At 41.0% G+C, this 17,236-nt stretch overlaps 1 protein-coding gene across 1 annotated transcript in view; it reads right to left on the reverse strand.

Annotated features, from left to right (window-relative positions):
* The window catches only part of syne1a (spectrin repeat containing, nuclear envelope 1a), a 107,490-nt gene that overhangs the window by 42,285 nt on the left and 47,969 nt on the right, over positions 1–17,236 (reverse strand). The window contains exons 60-80 of the mRNA XM_057352968.1: positions 16,467–16,622; positions 14,762–14,926; positions 14,440–14,612; positions 14,159–14,312; positions 13,869–14,012; positions 13,536–13,700; positions 13,094–13,411; positions 12,854–13,009; positions 11,247–11,417; positions 9,365–9,691; positions 9,128–9,280; positions 8,199–8,366; positions 7,819–7,995; positions 6,329–6,475; positions 6,054–6,179; positions 5,302–5,478; positions 4,497–4,762; positions 2,197–4,378; positions 1,373–1,710; positions 1,050–1,194; positions 733–942 (exon numbers count right to left, since the gene is read on the reverse strand). Coding sequence (XP_057208951.1) covers positions 733–942; positions 1,050–1,194; positions 1,373–1,710; positions 2,197–4,378; positions 4,497–4,762; positions 5,302–5,478; positions 6,054–6,179; positions 6,329–6,475; positions 7,819–7,995; positions 8,199–8,366; positions 9,128–9,280; positions 9,365–9,691; positions 11,247–11,417; positions 12,854–13,009; positions 13,094–13,411; positions 13,536–13,700; positions 13,869–14,012; positions 14,159–14,312; positions 14,440–14,612; positions 14,762–14,926; positions 16,467–16,622 — 6,018 coding nt within the window. The remainder of the gene's footprint in view (positions 1–732; positions 943–1,049; positions 1,195–1,372; positions 1,711–2,196; positions 4,379–4,496; positions 4,763–5,301; positions 5,479–6,053; positions 6,180–6,328; positions 6,476–7,818; positions 7,996–8,198; positions 8,367–9,127; positions 9,281–9,364; positions 9,692–11,246; positions 11,418–12,853; positions 13,010–13,093; positions 13,412–13,535; positions 13,701–13,868; positions 14,013–14,158; positions 14,313–14,439; positions 14,613–14,761; positions 14,927–16,466; positions 16,623–17,236) is intronic.

Raw genomic sequence — 17,236 nt, forward strand, 5'->3', positions numbered from 1 at the left:
GTCTGTGTTACATTCAGTTCTGCAAGAACCATGACTTCTTACTGGGTGATGTCATATCCTCAGCTGAACAATGAAACTGGGTTAAGTTACAAAGAAACAAAAAGGATAAAGTTTGAGCTGCCAATAATCAATTAAACGACTTAAATCACTGTAATTACAGCTATGCCTGTAAATCAATATCTATCTAATAAAAATGTTGTCAACATAATTTACTGTAATATAATTTTATATATAAAATGTTCTCTTATGAGGTCATTTCCTGTCAATGCAGCAGATTTATGGGAAACGGGGTGAGTTGGCACCTTCCATGCTTTGCTATTTTTGTAATGGACTGTCATTGCCAACCATTACATCATTTTAAGCAATTGCCGGTTGCTGCCCTGGTCAGATCTCAGAATAATGAAGATTTATTCAGCAAGGACATGCTGCTTACAGAATCAATGCTATTACTTCACCATTACTAGTGCTTTCGTCATCATCTATTATTTGTGCATTGATTTAAAGTTATTAGAAAATAGTTTATTTACCTCAATGTACTGCATTACATAAAATCTTTATTATAAATATTAATTACATTATATTGTGAAATTTGCTTTTCATTTTTTGCTTGTTATTTTGGAGATCGAATAATTCTTTATGGAATTTTGTCTATTTAATCAAGATTTGTTGGGTTAAATCTGCTCAATTGGTAAATGATTTAATGAGTATTAACTCTTAGTATGAGTCTCGTACCTTCTCAATGGTGCATCTCCAGTTATGTGCAGAATCCTTCAGGATTTTTTCCTGAGCTTTAGCAACACTACACAGACGAGTCCACCGGTGTCCTAATGAACAAACTGACTGAGAAACAGTGTCATTTATGGCAAGCTGATCAAACTGTGTTTCTTGAGTTTTCAGTCTGTTCAGTGTGTCCTCAAAACCATCAACCTGTGACACAATTTCCTGTAGAAATAGTAGAATAGGAGATATTTATAAAAACTCCATATGACATCCATAGCAAGACTGCATTTAATGGTTAATAATGTGATACTCTCTGCTTTGCCACAGACCTGGTACAAACAGAGCTTGTCTTCAGCCTCCTGTACACAGTTTGCATTGGCCGTCCTAAACTCTTGCATCCTCTTCCCAACTTCGCTCATCTGCTTTATAACTTCATCTATCTCTTCCTGGATGGACCTCGACTGAGCTATGCATCTAACAAAACAAAAGATGTGTGACTAATTTTTATTATGTATGTCACTATATTGTTAATGTATGTAAAGCAGTACAGGAAATATTTATATTAACAATATCATGATGTGCTATAAGGCAGAAAGCAAATATACATATTTAAAACTTAACAGGTATAAAGCTACAATCTCACTAGCATTACCGTTGTAAGCAGTCTTGACGATGTTTTAGCTGCTCAAGGATCTCTCTGGCCTTGTGATGAGACTCCTCAAAATATGTCTGGATTTGTTTCAATACAGTAGGGCTCAAAAAGTCATTCATTTGAAGGATTAGAGCCTGCATTTCCTCGACCATGTTCTTCACAGTCTGTTCCTTTGCTATCAGTTTTTCTAAGTCATTGAGACAGTTTGGGAGTTTCTCCAGGTCGACTTCACAAGGGACCTGCTCTTGCAGAGCACCGGCATCCTCAAACCACTGCTGGTTACACTGCAAGGCATGTTGGTACTTCTGAAGCAGGAACAGAAAGGACTGCAACGCCACCTGACGGTTAACATTACAGTTTCAAGAAACATTCAGGTTGCCTTCTGCATTGCTTTAATAATTTAGCCAGTGTTGAAATCATATAGGCTGTAAGGACCAGTGGCGATCCGTGACTCCTCTTCAGGGGAAGCACTAATGCGAAGCTTGGCAAAAGTATTTAGCCCATCATGTGTGTGGCGCGTCATTTCAAAATACGTGCCTGCTGCAGACGCGTCGAAAGGGTTTATAATAAAAGAGACGCTCACGTTTGCTAGATACTCGCTTAGTCTCATGTATAATCAGAGTTAAGTGTTAAAGCAGTGTCTTCTGAACGTGAGCGTCTCTTTCATCATAAACCCATTCGATGCGTCTGCAGCAGGCATGTATTTTGACATGATGCGTGATGCACATAGGTTCACGTGAAGTGCTGAACACGTATTTTGAATTCCTGCTTCCCTTAAAGAGGAGACACTGATCGCCACTGGTAAGGACGTAATATAATCTTACCTGTTTGGTATTAAAAGCTTGTTGAATGTCAGCCTTCAGTTCTGCAATATCCTTCAAAGCAGTTTCCAAGAATTTGGGAATTGGGTGTTGATTATTGATGTACTTCTGTTTCTCCTCACAAGTTACAGCATCCAACACCCTAAGCCTAGATTTCATTTCTTCTTGAAGTGTCAAAAGAGACCTGACCTCCTCCTGCACAAGCTCGATTTTTGCTTCTTTAAACATTGAAGGACTTTTTAGTCGATCCCTAAGATTCCTAAGCCAGTCTATTGATACTCTCATATCAGTTTGAAAATCCTTATTTACCATAAAACACTTCTCACAGTCTTTAATGTGTGTATCAAGTCTTTGCTTTAAGGTAAGAAGTTGTTCCTCTCTGAAAATAACCTGAGTCTTAAGGGTCTCTGAGTGCAAGTGTTGGTTGAGGTCTTCTGTTTGTACTATGAGACCCTCTGGATAGGAATGAATTTCTTCAAGAATTTTTGATAGGTTGAAAAGTGTTGATAATCTCTCCATGGCATCCGATTCCACCTCCGAGTCAAGGTTGTCAAGCTGTTCCTTCAATGTGGTGATGCTATTATCCATTTTTTCAACAATTCCTCTATGATTGTCTAATAATTTTAATGTTTTCTGTAATTCTTTAATTTTATATTCAATCTGCTGGTTGAGTTTGCTGTGAAGGTCAACTAGCTGGTCAATGACTTCAGGTGTATACGGCTGACCCATGCTAAGAAAATTCTGAGTTTTACCCCTAAAATCTTTTAATCCCTGAAAGAGGTTTGCAAGACCTTTCAGGAGATCTTCATAACTGCTATGCAACTTTTTTCCCTCTTCAAGACTTTGATTTGCTGACTCATTCTCCAAAGCATCACACTTCTCCTGGAGTTCTTTCAAAGCTTTTCGTGTTACATCGATGAGGGATTCGAACTCCCTCCGCTCCACAAGCACTTGTTGAATCCTATAGCGTTTCTCTCTGATCAACAACAGCATGTCATTGTACTGTTGCGGAAGACCATTGAGTTTCTCATCAAGGTAGCAGTGGTCCACCTCATTTAAGGTGGGAAGAATCTCCTGTCCTGCCCTCTGGACAATGAGCAAAAGGTTCTCATACTCCGAAGCACAATCTAGGAGCTTCTGATACTTGGTCAAAAGGTTCTGAAGGGCGTCATCATTCCCGCTCAGATCAATAATTGGAAATGTGGCTACTTCTGCCTGTTTTAGCCATTCACACATCCTATCCAAGTCCACTTGAAAGTACTTCCGGATAACCAGGGCTTTCTCCATATGTTGTAGATGTTCATTGCTCTTTTGCAAGGAACTGTCAAAAATGACTTGTAACTCCTCCAGCTTCTGAAGGGTCTCCTTCTTTTCCTCCTCTGTAGCATCCTTCACCAATTCCCTTCCCTGTGTCCAAAGTGATGTCAGCTCTACCTGATACGCTCTTAGGCTGCTGGTAAAATTCTTACAGGTGGACACCTGCTTGTTCAGTACGATTGGTAAAAGTGCCACATGATCGCCAGCAAGTGCCCTTTGCTCCTGCTTTTTGATCCATTCAGTTGCCCTATCGAGGGCTTGGAGGAACTGTGTCCGTTCTGTAAACACCTTACTGAGGCTTTTACGATATCGGGCTGCCTTAGTTGCAAGTGCTTCCACCTCTGCCTGAGCTTCCTGGACCAACGTCTGCAGTTTACGTCTTTCATGAAGACCTAGATGTGAGGACAGGCTGTTGGCATCAGTCACAGCCTCTGCCACAAGCTTCTGCTTGGCCTCTGCCACAAGCTTCTGCTTGGCCTCCAGTTCTCCGCAGAAGCTCAAGTGATCAAACAGAAAGCTTTGAGCCAAATCTGGAGGGGGGCTGGTCTTAAGCACCTCAGAGAGGGATGGCTGCTGTAGCTCGGCCCATTCTTGGGCCTCTCGCAGATGGTCCTCAATTTGACTGAATTCTTGTAGCATTTGGGTCGAATCTTGGATTTTCTGTTGGACGAGTGTTTCCACCTGGGTCCACCGTTGCTCCAGGTAACCCACCTGCTCTTTTACAAGGTCTCTGTCCTCCAAGCTCAGACGAGGTAGGATCCCATGTCTATTATTTCTGAGGTCATCAAGAACGCATCTTTGGTCCTGTAGGTCTGTGGATAACTTCTTTAAGGCATCAAGACATTCGGCGGTGCTCTCAATGTCTCCCCTGGAAAAAAATGAGTCAATACTAATCACATGATGGCTGACAAAAACATCATCAAGAACACATAGCAACTATCAAGCATTAATATGTTGTACAAATGTTGAAAGGGAACGTAGCATGCCTGGCTAATTGATCCCATTTCTTGGACAGCTGGTCAAACAACTCCTCCACCATACAAATGCAGTCATGATAGTCCCCGCTCCTTTGCAGATCCTCTTCTTTCTGCTCCAGCAGCTGCGCAGCCTGTCTGCCCAGATCCAGCCAAGCGCAGCGCAGACGCCCAACTTCCAGAAGCTCAGGGGACTCCTGACCAGCCGTTAGCCTATTAATGCTTTCTCTCAACTGGGTCAGCTCAACCTGCCTGGCTCGCATCTCCTGAATAAAGTCCTTTGTGGCAAGAAATATAGGGTTTTATTATTAAATGCAGGCTGTCTTTATTTGATATCCTGCCAAATGGATGACGGTCTGTGTTACTGACTAAGAGTGAGCTTTGAGGTAATTGAGGATTTCATTCATTCTATTGTTGACTCTTCTTAGCACATTTAGAGATGGTAATATCTATTATTTTTGCAGACAATGAAGGGGTCTGCCTGGACTTTGTCATTACAGGCACTGACAAATCAATTCCCACATCTGTAATTACACCAGACGAGTAATCTGGAGAGAAATCTTTATTAGTGAATCAAGCTTCCTGTCAGGAAATGTAACGGAGGGTAAAAGTCACCAGCGCTTTCAGCAATACACAATAGAACACCAATGACAAGCTGATGTACAGTAAAAGCGCTTTTCACACAAAACACGTGTGCGTTGTCTTGATGCATTATTAAATATTGAACTAGCAAATAAAAAGAGCTTCTTTATTACAAATGGGTAATTATTTAGCCGTCTTCAAATGGCTGTCATATGGTCACAAAGTTGATGCTTACCTGTGCCTGGTCCAGTTGGTTCTGGGCAACTTTTGGCTCTAGCTCAGCTGGCCTTCTCAACATGCTCTGGAGGAGTTGTTCTGACTCAATGAGACGACATTCGAGGTTAGAACGCATGTCCTTGATCTCTTTCCAGCTATCTGCAAGATCTTGAGATTCCAGCATCTTCTCCTCGATCTGCATTCAGGGGAAAAGGTATCCGATCAACTGATTCAACCAGGACGTTTATTAATGCATACATCTAGACAAACTGTTTAATTGTACATATGCATTCTGTAAGAATACTTTGCATATAGTATGTAACCATTTCAAATGAGTTGAAATGAAGAGGTTTGGTAAACGCATAAAAAGTTAAAACATCTGAAAATCATGTCATCCTTTATATAGATTTTAAAGGGATAGTTCTCCCAAAAATGAAAATTCTGTCATCATTTACTCACCCTCTTGTCATTTCAAACCTGTATGACTTTCTTTCGTCTGCCGAACACAAAATAACATATTTTAAAGAATCTTGGTAACAGAACAAAGGCGATACCCATCGACTTGCATTGGATTTGTGTCTATACAACATAAGTCAATGGGTATCATCATTGTTCTGTTACTAACATTCTTCAAAATATCTTCTTTTGTGTTCTGCGGAAGAAAGTAAGTCATACAGTTTTGAAATGACAAGAGGGTGAGTAAATGATAATAGGATTTTTATTTTTGGGTGAACTATCCCTTTAAGAGCAGACCTGATGTGAATCACTAACCTGAAGTTTGACCTGCTGTATCTCAGCGGCAGTCTCTCGCACCTTCGCATCTGACAGATCACAAGTGGAGCACACCAGCTGCAAGTATGTACTAGCCTGCTCCTGTAGAGTTCGATCCTGCTTCATCTAATGGTGCATTTAAGAAACCCCAGGAACCATAAGATATACTGTAGTCAGCGATACATCTAGTTTATGGCTTTCCAGTTCATTACGTGTAAAATAAAGCTACTGTACGTATACAAAGTGAAATAAAAATGCAATGTTATAACGTATACCTGTGCCAGGGCCTCCTGTAGGCAGTGTGGTGCATGCACTGGAAGTTGCATCTCCTCCTGCACATTTGTAAGCCACGTCTGACACTGCTGCAAAGTATCCCGCTCACTGACATGCTTCTGCAGTTCCCGATCCAAACTCTGATACACCTGTACAGACAAAGAGATGATACTTCAACTGTGTAGCTCAATTGGTAAAGCATGGCATTAGCAATGCCACGGTCATGGGTTCGATTCTTGGGCAATACAGACACTGATGAAAATACAAATAACATCATTCAACAGAAGCCAAAACGAAACACATTCCAATTTATGTAAAAACTACAAATCACAAGGTATTTTACAGTAAATACAGTATTTAGCTGTTTAAATCCTAATAACAGCATGACTCTGACATATTCGAGAGGAAAATGACATGAGTGGGACAGACTGGGTCAAAATAAAGCAAATCCCATTTGACAGGTGTTGAATGCTCTGGCATCTCTAATCCCGTGAGCAGAAAAACTGACGCTGATTGACATTCTTAATTCAAAAGCCCTCACGGGGGGCAGGCAAAGACCGGCTTGCTTTGGCAGACGGCGGGTGTTGGCAGAGCACGAGCAGACTGCGGAACTCATTGACCAGATTGCCAGGTGGCGGGATTTTCGGGGCGGCATTGTTCTGGCAAGTTTGGCGCAAGATGTTCGCAGGGGGTCGAAACTAGTAAATAGAAAGGGAGGGGTTTTATCAATGTTCGGGGTTGTGTTGACTGATTTGGGCAAAATAAAACTGGCATGGGGAAGGGGGTGAGGTATTAATAGACTCTGAGAGCGACAGAGAAGGCAATGCGTCAGATGGCAGAGAGTGGCTATCGGGTGCCTTATTAGGGGTGAGTGTGATTAGGGTTTTTAGAGGAAAGCAGGTGGCAGCTTTTGGTGGGATGCTGCAGTTGGGGGGGGGGGGGGCTGATTGCCAATGGGGGGTCTGTGCTCACTTTCATTGCTTTAAGCTTAAATGATTTGCTTTCACAGAGTGCCTAGTGATGGTCTTGCCGGTATGCATGAGTCAAATGTCAAGCGCATTTTATTGCCAGGCCTCTCTGGTTTATTGACTGCTGGTAAGGGTTGATTTAATCTGATTTAAAATACAAATGCATTGGGTCAAGTATTTTGTCAACACTTCACTTGGTGCAAATAGAAAGCCAGACTGGGCGGATTAAAATAATCTGGAGGTTCTGGCAGAGTGGATATAAATTGGCACCCGGCACACGAGTTTGCTGGAAAAGGCTTTCATGTGAGGAAAAATACACAGTGACACTGGCACAAAAACTGGAAATTATACTATTAATTAACATTAACATTTTAAAATAGTAACTACAAGCAAACAATATTAGGGCTTTTAAAGACAGGATCACAGTTCTGACTACATATGCAGTGGGTCTATATTTACAGTACTCTTTATTTTAGGCACACGCTATGTAGGTCTAGTGATGGTGTGTTGGCAAGAGGACTCACACGCTGGGCAGTGCTGCAGATGGCAGAGTAGCTGTCTTTTGCTCCCTGCTGGTGATTCTGAATTTGCTGGCGAAGTCGAGCCTGGAGGCGCTCGCTGCAGCCGGACAACAGCTCCTCTCCCTTATCCTTCAGCGCAGCCAGACGCTCCTCAAAGCCCGCAATCTCCTCCATAATAGCCTGGAATGAGGCGACAATATGTGCAAATTCATGCTGAGTCTACATAACAAATCCTTGTCCAGAAGGTGCCTTTTCAAACAGGCCAAAATGGTCGTATTCTGACATTAAGATTTTGTCTTGTAAAGCATATTTTTTATTTAGGTTTCTATTTGATTGGTTATTTGAGGACTATTGTTTTTCTGTAAAGCCTTGTGATTGGTCACCTTATGTGTGGCCAGCTGTTGAGTGGCAGCTTCCAGACCACCGCTCGATGACGGGTCGGGTGTCACCATCCTGCTGGACATCTGCAGTAGCCAGCGCTCGATTTCCTGAAGCTCTTTGTGGTACGCTTCCTGTTTCTTCACCTGCCCCTCCAGTCTTTGAACGTGGGTCTTAGGAAATACATTCACACCATTTAATTGATGAAGCACTCAAACGAAAGCATCTATTATAAATGCAGAGCTGGAAATGATCACGCACAGAAATAGCTTCCGACAGCTGCAAGCATGTGACGGATCATTGGAAAATGATAGCACTCTGTACTAAATGCTATCGGTGGATGTCATCTTTTAGGAAATAGCACAGAGAGCTTCCACATTAATATTCAAAAGCTTAAAGTTGACATTTTCTGTACCCCAAAAAGTCCCTTAGAATGAAATAATAATAAGCTGTACTGCACATTTAACATTTTATGCAGTAATGAGCTCTGTTGTGATCAGCATGCGAAATACATAAGAATACATAAGAAAGTGTTGATATACTGTATAGATGTGGACGGGCTGTGCGATACAGTATTGCTCTGACAGCGCTGATATACATTATGGCAGGTTCTGAATGACCCATTTTTGCAGCTTAGGTTCTATAAATGTGCTTTTGCCATGTGAACTTATATGTGAATCAAACTACCCTGTTGAAAAAAACAGCATTTGGTGGGTTAGGTATGTTTTGATGCTGGTTTGCTGTTTTGTGCTGGTTGAAGCTGGTCATGTGCTGGTCTTTAGCTGGTTTAAGATGGTCAAACCAGCATCAAAACATACCTAACCCAGCATATTCTGTTTTTTGCAACGGGGTAAAAAAGAGCAAATGTTTTCTAAAACAGTATTTTTACAATCGGACTTTATGTAAAGCAGATCTGCAGTGAATGTACACTTACCCGTGCTGAGAAGCACAGCTCCTGATAGTCTGTCTGTAATCTGGTCAAATTGTCTGTGATAGACGGGGAGTGCAGCAGCGTCAGCAAGGTTTCCCCCTTCTCTAGAACGAAGCTCACCGCTGAATCACGAGACAGCAACATCTGCTCCACGGCCTGGACACAACCCGCACAACTCGAAACTAACAAAAACATTTCAAAATACAGAAAAAATGCACTTTTAATTGACATTGACTATACCTTGTACTTGGTCAGCTGTGCTTTTCTCTGGTATAGTTCTGCTCTGGGTTTGACAGTGGAGCTGAGCAGACCACGAGTCTCCCTAAGCCACTGCATTTGACTCTTGTAACGTTCTTGAAAATCTTTATAAAGCACAATTCTCCTTTCTAGGGTCGCGTGTTCTTCTTGTAGCCCCAGCGTAAGCTTTTCAAGTTGCGATCTGCCCGTCTGCACATCCCTCTCCAGCTTTGATGCTCCGGGGTCATCCAGGAAGGGTACCGCCTGCTCTGAACGTTCCCGAAGCGTTTTGAGAAGGCTGTGACCGTGATCCATATCCCCCTGTAGAGACTGCGGGGTGAGAGAATATCATCAACTCTTCTGTTAAAACAAAACAACATGAAATATGACAAAAAGAACAATAACAAACGAACAAAAAAAATCTATAAATCCAAAGGGAAAATCAGGCCTTCCCAACACAGGCTTTCCCAAGACAGCTCATGACAGCTTCTATTCACGTTTGATTTTAGGTTGGAAGTGTGCTTCTCTGAAGTGGACCTCTGACGGGCGGCTTTGAAGCCTGCCGGGCTCCTGACACCTGTGTGCGGAGACCCGGGGAGGCCCAGGTCAGAGATATGAGAGGAAGCACCAATTACCCAGGCCTTAAATGGGTCTGGCGCAGTGGGGTTTCCCCAGCAACAAGCCCACTCGGCCCCTCCTACTCTCTTCTGCTCTTTACCTTTACGCAGGAAGCATCTCGATATGATATCAGCCTGTGGTCGGTATAAAGAGCAGTACACGAGAGGCTCCCGGCTGTACAGCTGAATCTGGGGCTGCTGCTGGGTTGCTGACAGGGAAAGGAGACCAAGTGTTTTAATGATGATCTCCGAGCACAAAAAGGGAAGCCGAGAAGTTACCGATGCGGAACGATGTAAGAGCGAAGATAATTGGGGCCAGATATATGTTACATTGGGCTGCCGAAAAAACGCATAGTTAATTGGATGGTTATTACTTCTGAAATAAATGCGCCTACTACATTGGTGCCGTTTAACAGACCGTACATATGTGTGTGTGTGTGTGGGTAGGTGGATGTCACCATGTGACTTTGCTCTTACCTTCTGCACAATGCCATCGATCCAACAATATGAACTCTATTATATATGTAAGCCTGAGCCAAATGAGCATTGCATGTGACTTGTAAACTATATGTTTGTGTGTATGCTTTCATGCGTGTGTGTGATATAGAAGAGTGTGCATGCGATGCTGAAGCTGTAAGGGCATTGCATCAATTACACAGTCTGTGCCAGCAGGTTCCACAGACAGACCGTTCCTTCATCTCAGATCTCACAGTGGGGGAGTATGTGGAGGGGATACGTGTATGTGTGTGTGTGCACATAGGGTGCAACTGCACTAAAGCTTTTCTGCTTTGTCTTCTTAGGGATATGATCAATATGCTACACAAAGAGACTCGCACATGTGCGCACACACAGGCACTGGCTTTACAATCTCAAATATGGGCACAAAACTGTGCCAGCCCCACTGAGAGTAACAGTCTGTAGTGTGTGTGTGTGTGTGTGTAATTTTATTCAGCCGAATCAATAGCTCTAAACCACAGGATACAGTTCATAGGTTCATTTTTTCTTATAGTCTATATTAGGTGTGCATAAAAGTATATACAGCATGTTTAAGGTATAAGAATATATGCCTAGATATGTTGGTTTGGGCCAATATAATTGAATAAATGTGTCAATCATATGTGCATAGCCTTTGGTCTCTTTATAAATTAAAAACAAATACAAAATTATGTTTTTGGCTTTCAGTAAGGATGGATAAGCATGAAACCCTGTGCTTTTAAAAGTAACATTTTACAGAAATTCAATATAATGTAGTATTTGTCATCCCATACCTCCAGCCTCTTCAACTTCTTTTCCATGGTAACGCGGTCAAGGGCTTCATTTTTCTCTGTAAAAATGTTGAAATTCTTCCTCGCGCCACTCAGCCAATCAGAGAAGGTCCTGAAAGCAGTCTGCGCCTCTGTGATGCTCTGTGTCTCCTCCTGGAGTTGTCTGAGGGTCTCCTGAATGACAAAAGAGAAAATCTGAAAGGCTCATTGTCAAGAACACTAATTTTTCTCTATACCAGCATGTCGTGTTTTGATTGATTCCGTGCTGCACGGTTGTGGCCATTCGCTCCTGGGGGCTTAAAGCTAAGCTATTTTGCCGCATTCTTCACTTGACATGCAGATCCCTCACGCGCGTGGCACCAATTAACGCTTTGGGCTGAGTTGAGCGCGCATCTATCCGCAGACGCATAATGGCTCCTCGCTGTAGCGCATGCGACGGCCTGTTGTTTCTCACAGGATAATTACACACTCATTTGTGTCATAGTCAGGGTGTGTGCGTGAACGTATGTTAGGCAGAAGTGAGCATAAAGGAGAGGTGTTAGAGCAAGTGTTAAAAACAATTCCGTTGTTGCCATGAAACAGCAGCAGCGATTGATGGACAAGATTGGCTCGTATATTGTTTAATTACAAGCTTAGGTCTCTACACGGGAGAGACATTGATTTTCCACCACAGCTTTTATTTTTGTCCTCCTAGAGGGACAATGGGAATAAACAAGAGCTGGTTTACCATGCTGGACAGCTTCCAAAGTTTTGACGGCTGAGGAATTAGACTTATCAGTGTGTTTTGGCAGCAAATGCGGGTGAGTCAATTACACTAGGTTTTACTAAAATAAAACACCACTGCAGGCCAAATACATACAGAAAGACCTGAGTGTTAGTTAGAAATGTTTTATGTACAGTGTTTTAAGTATAGTGACATAGTAGCAAAAGCAAATATGGACCATATTTATTGAATGTAAAACATTTCTGTAGAAATTACAGTATTACTGGGAGCAGTTTGCCAGTAACTTACTGTAGATTTACATTTATGTCATTTACTGGCAACAGTTTGTTCAAAGATAAATGATCATTAAACATTAACAAGTCTTTATCTTTACAGAAAAAAACTATAAAATAACAGCCTCATGTAAAGCATTCTGGGAACCAAAATTAGAAGAAAAAAAAACTGGTTCTGCTTCCCAAAATGCTTTGCATGAGGCTGTTATTTTACAGTTTTTTTCTGTAAAGATAAAGACTTGTTAATGTTTAATGTTCATTTATCTTTAAACAAACTGTTGCCAATAAATGAGATAAATATCAATCTAAAGTAAGTTACTGGCAACTAGCTGCATAACTACAGCAACATTTTTTACAGTGTAAGTTTTGCCATGTAATTACAATGAATACCATTTCAAAATTGCTACATTTGACATGCAATTACAATGAAAATTAGAAGTTTTCAAAAAAAATTACATTTGTCAAAAAAAACTAAAACAACAACAACATTATTTTGGGAAAAAAATCAAAACATTTTCAAAATGGAAAAAATATTTCAATTTCAAGATTTCAGTTTTAGAATTAAAAATTTTGGGTGAACTATTCCTTTAATGTGCTGTAAAGCGCTGACTTGCCTGTATCTGTAGTAGCAAAGCATGATAGCGCGTAGTGAGTTGTGTAACCCTGGTACTGATCCGACCACTGACATGAGCATCCTCTACGACCTGCTGTGCAAGAGCGCTTAGGCCCTCCACCTCAGCCTGACGCTGAGCGACTTCAATCTGCCATCGCTGCATAGACACAACAACATGAAAACATAAAAATCGTTCAAACTAGTGCTCATGAAGAGAATTCATATCTACAGCTGCATTTACCTTCAACTGCTGTAGCTGGGTCTCCTTTGCAGTGACATCAGAGCGACGATGGCTTCTCACTTTAACTTTGAGCTCCATGTCTACTAACCACTGGTCCAGGTTTTGAAAAAGACCCTCTAGTCGCTGAACCCTTGCGAGGGCCTGCTCTACCTGGACTTTGGTCTCTCCGAGCCGGTCTTGGTACCCCTCCCATTCTGTCTGTGCTGTTTCCAGGGCCCGATCCTCGATTTGAGGAGCTCCCCATGGAACGACCCTTTCTCGACTCGCAAGAACTGAGCTGAGCAAGTTATGTCCCTTTGGACAATGAGACTGGAGAATCTGGAAATGATTTCAGACACATGATGGCTGTCTCGCTTTTTCAAGCTTAAGGTTTGGGGATGTTTTTTGCAAAAATATCTTTTGACGAATTAAAAAAGAAGTCAAATTAAATCAGAATACTAACCTGTAGTTCTTTCAAAGTATTCTCCAGACAACTGATATCTTCATCCAGTGGTGATAAAAGAGCCAGACTGCTCTGTTCTTGCTCTAGCCAGTCTTCAAACATGTGTAGTCCGCGCTGGTACTCTTGGTGGAGCAGAACCAATTCTTCTGCCTTACTGACAGATGCCTGAAACACCAACAGCATCTTATATATAATATATGTAATGCATGGCATCTCATGGACACCTTGTACAGATCATTGCGGGACATTGGGTTGACTGTCTTCTATTACTATGTGGTAAATAATTCCTCTTAACATAACTATACACATTTAGATCATGCATGATGTGTATACCTTGGCTTTATCTTTAATAGCTGCATATTTCTCATTAAGTTTCTGAATCTCCTGTTGGGTGACCGTGTGTTCAGCCATGTTGGAACCCTTGGTTGCAATCGTCTGTAAGGGGCTGGAATGGCTGAGAACTTCTTCATAGAGGAGCTGTACAAAGAGAAAAAAACAAAGTATTTAAAGCAATTCACGCTATCAGTCGACAAGTATGAGCCAACTCAGCTGCAGCATATTAAAAAACCCCAGAAGTCATGGAGGTTCTCTGATTTCTCTGATCAAATTTAAAGTTTTGTTGCCTTGGCGCGGCCCAGATTCGCAGTCTTGTCTCTCATTTCGGCGTAGTGTTTGTCTGAGTTGCCAAGACTCTCTTCCACTCGCTCCATCCAGCTCTCAAACTGACTGACATCCTCCTGGTAACTGGTCCAGTGTGACAATGCTCCTTCCAGCTGGCTGTAAATGCATATAAACAACATTACCTGAGGCACAATTCTCCATCATTCCCTCATATTTGAAGAGCATCCTGAACATACTGACAGAAGCTTTTAGGTCTAGGAATTCTGTCTGAAAGCTGTCTGACCTTTTGCATTGTATGGAAGAGGACAAGAGTGAATCCCAGGAGTCTTTGAGGTCTTGGATCTGCTTGCGAACTACTGGTACCCCCTCGGCTGAAGTGTTTCTCTGGACAGACTCCCCTTTAGTAATAAGCATCTTCAACTGGATTTCTCTTCCCTGACAAGCTGTCAGTAGAGTCTGGAATTGACAAAAATTCTATTACGCTGACATATAATAGCAGACAGCTAATTGCTACATGCTAAATGTTTGTATAACAGTTCTAGATAATTCTAGCCATAGTGGCCTCAGTGTTAGTAAAAAATTTAACATCTGTACAGTAAAGGTACCTCAAGCTGGCCCATTCTGGTAATGAGGACACTCTTGTCAGATGTAGGGGATCTGCAGATCTTTAGTACCTGCTGGGACTCTGAAACCCAGTTCTGAAGTTCCTGCAAGCCCTGTGAGAAAAGCTGATGCTCTCCCACCACTCGTTCTACCCTGGACACCTTCTCCTGCAGATGGGACAGAACAGAGGTCAAGACAAGAAGAGTACAGGGCTGGAAAAATATAAACTGCTCTGTTTTTCCCTTTTATCAAAGAAAAATATTCAATGCAAATCATAGTTATTAAAGTTTTGATTTTATTTTGATTTTATTTTATTTTATTTTAAATGAGCTTTTATTTTTAAATTATTTGTTTATTTTTTATGTTGCTCTATAAGATTAATACATTTTAGTTTTTGTTTATTATTATAATGTAAGTGCTTTAAATTTTATTTTTGAGGCAACATTTAAAATTTTAATTTAGTTTAAGTTTTTCCAATAATTTTCAATAGGGGCTGGCTGCAGATGATGGGGCGAGTGGAGCTCCACTCAAAAGCGGAAATACGTCACCTCCACTCGAAGCCCGAGCGGATATACGTCACCTAATTCTGACCTCAACCCTGAAGTAATTTATGAAACGGCGCTGTTTTAAAGTCAATAAATACTTGTAATGTTTAAACTTTTAATGCTACAAAGTGATTGTTTAAATGTTATTAAATACCTTTAATGTTACTAAATCCAGACATTGCTTCCAGGTTTGTATTTAGAAAGTAAACATTATAATAGTTAGCAGTGAACAATAAATGAAACATCAAATAAATTAATTTTTATAAAAATGAAAAATGTCAACACAAATAATTTAGGCATTTTATATTTAAAGCAAAATAACATACAAAACAACCACAGTAAAATTATACATAATTTCCACAAATTAAGTTTTAATTGTTTTGAGTAAAAACACAAACTATACAGTATTTACAAAACACATCAACTGCAAGTAACAGTAAATAACGATCAACGGCTCAATGGATTATATTAAAAAAAATTATAAATAAAATGTATTTTAAAGAAATTCATGCAACATCAGCTAACATTGGCGAGACATCAATATTGATTGTCAAAAATATATAAATCCGTCATGTTTATTCATCCTTTTTGCGTAATTTCACGGAAGCCACATGCGTTGTGCTTGCATTGCACGTTAAGACAGCGTCAGTCTGCAAGTAGTGTAGGGATGCTGAGATAAAATTACCCGAGTTAAAGTTCGAAATTCGGAGAGCTCAACGACGTCATTTTGCCCCTTCTTTATTATTGAGTGGAGGTGAAGTATTTCCTGTTCGAGAGTGGAGCTCCACTCGCCCCATCGGCTGCAGCTAGAACCCCTCATAATTTTTAGTTTAATCTTTTATTTTATTTCAATGAACACAAACGTTTTCAAAATTTTAATTTTAGCAAACTAAAACAACCTTGATGCAAATCAACAGAATTTAAGCACTATGAATGGCATGGCATTTTATTCATAAGCGTACAAAGGAGAATGAGGACAACTAAAAGTCTACAAGGCTTCGAAACAAACCTAGTAGTTATATAAACAAGAAAATACTTAAAATCGCAATAAACCTTTTTAAAAAACTAAGTAATACATTTTCTTCCATCATAGATAATGGTAATGATGTACAAAGTAAGCAAAGGACAGGTGAGGTATATACACACAGGTAGAGGAGGTTACCTTAATCAGGTTGCTCAGGGCCAAGTAGCATGCAGCTAGCTGACAAACTCGATGCACAAAACTCTTCCCAGCACCCTGACCATCCCAGAGGCCATGCGCTCTCTCTCTCAGCCCTGCCAGTTCAGACTCTCTGGAGCGCATCTCTTCCAGCAACCTCTGAGGATGAGCAACCGGGGGTCACAGTGCAAGCAGGGGTCAAAGGAAAAAGAAAGGAGGGTTCATGCCGTGAAATATCACACAGAGACAAAAAATTTTGGCAACATCCAAGGAAAACTTTTACTAAACACACTTAATACATCAAGGGCACAAAAGACCATCCAAACCAAATTTCTTCCATTTTTCTTGAGATGGAAAAAAGAGCGCAGTGTGAAATTGTCATTTAGGCAGACACAGTTCATGATAATAGAGTCTATCATGTTAGGGGCACTCTAGGGATAAAAGGATTAGGAGGAAAAGTGGGTAAAAGCAGGGAACGGGACGAGGGGTGGGCTAGATAATCACTCAGAGGACCTCAACACACTCAACGGATACACTGTTGGAAATGTAATTGCCGACAGAGCAAACAAAAGGGCCCAGCGGGCGACAATGCAATACAAAAATAGAGATGAGAGATTTTGCGATAAGGCAAAAATAGAAATATTTATCTTTCCGACTTCTGTTCTACTTTCATATAATACGATATTGGGTTTTTTGTTCTCTGAGTGCAGATCGAGAAGAACGCTGCTCTGAAAAAAAATTAATTAGGCCCGCATCTCTAATCCTTCATATTA

This window comes from Triplophysa rosa, linkage group LG15 (genome assembly GCF_024868665.1).
Source record: "Triplophysa rosa linkage group LG15, Trosa_1v2, whole genome shotgun sequence".
NCBI classification, from domain to species: Eukaryota; Metazoa; Chordata; class Actinopteri; order Cypriniformes; family Nemacheilidae; genus Triplophysa; species Triplophysa rosa.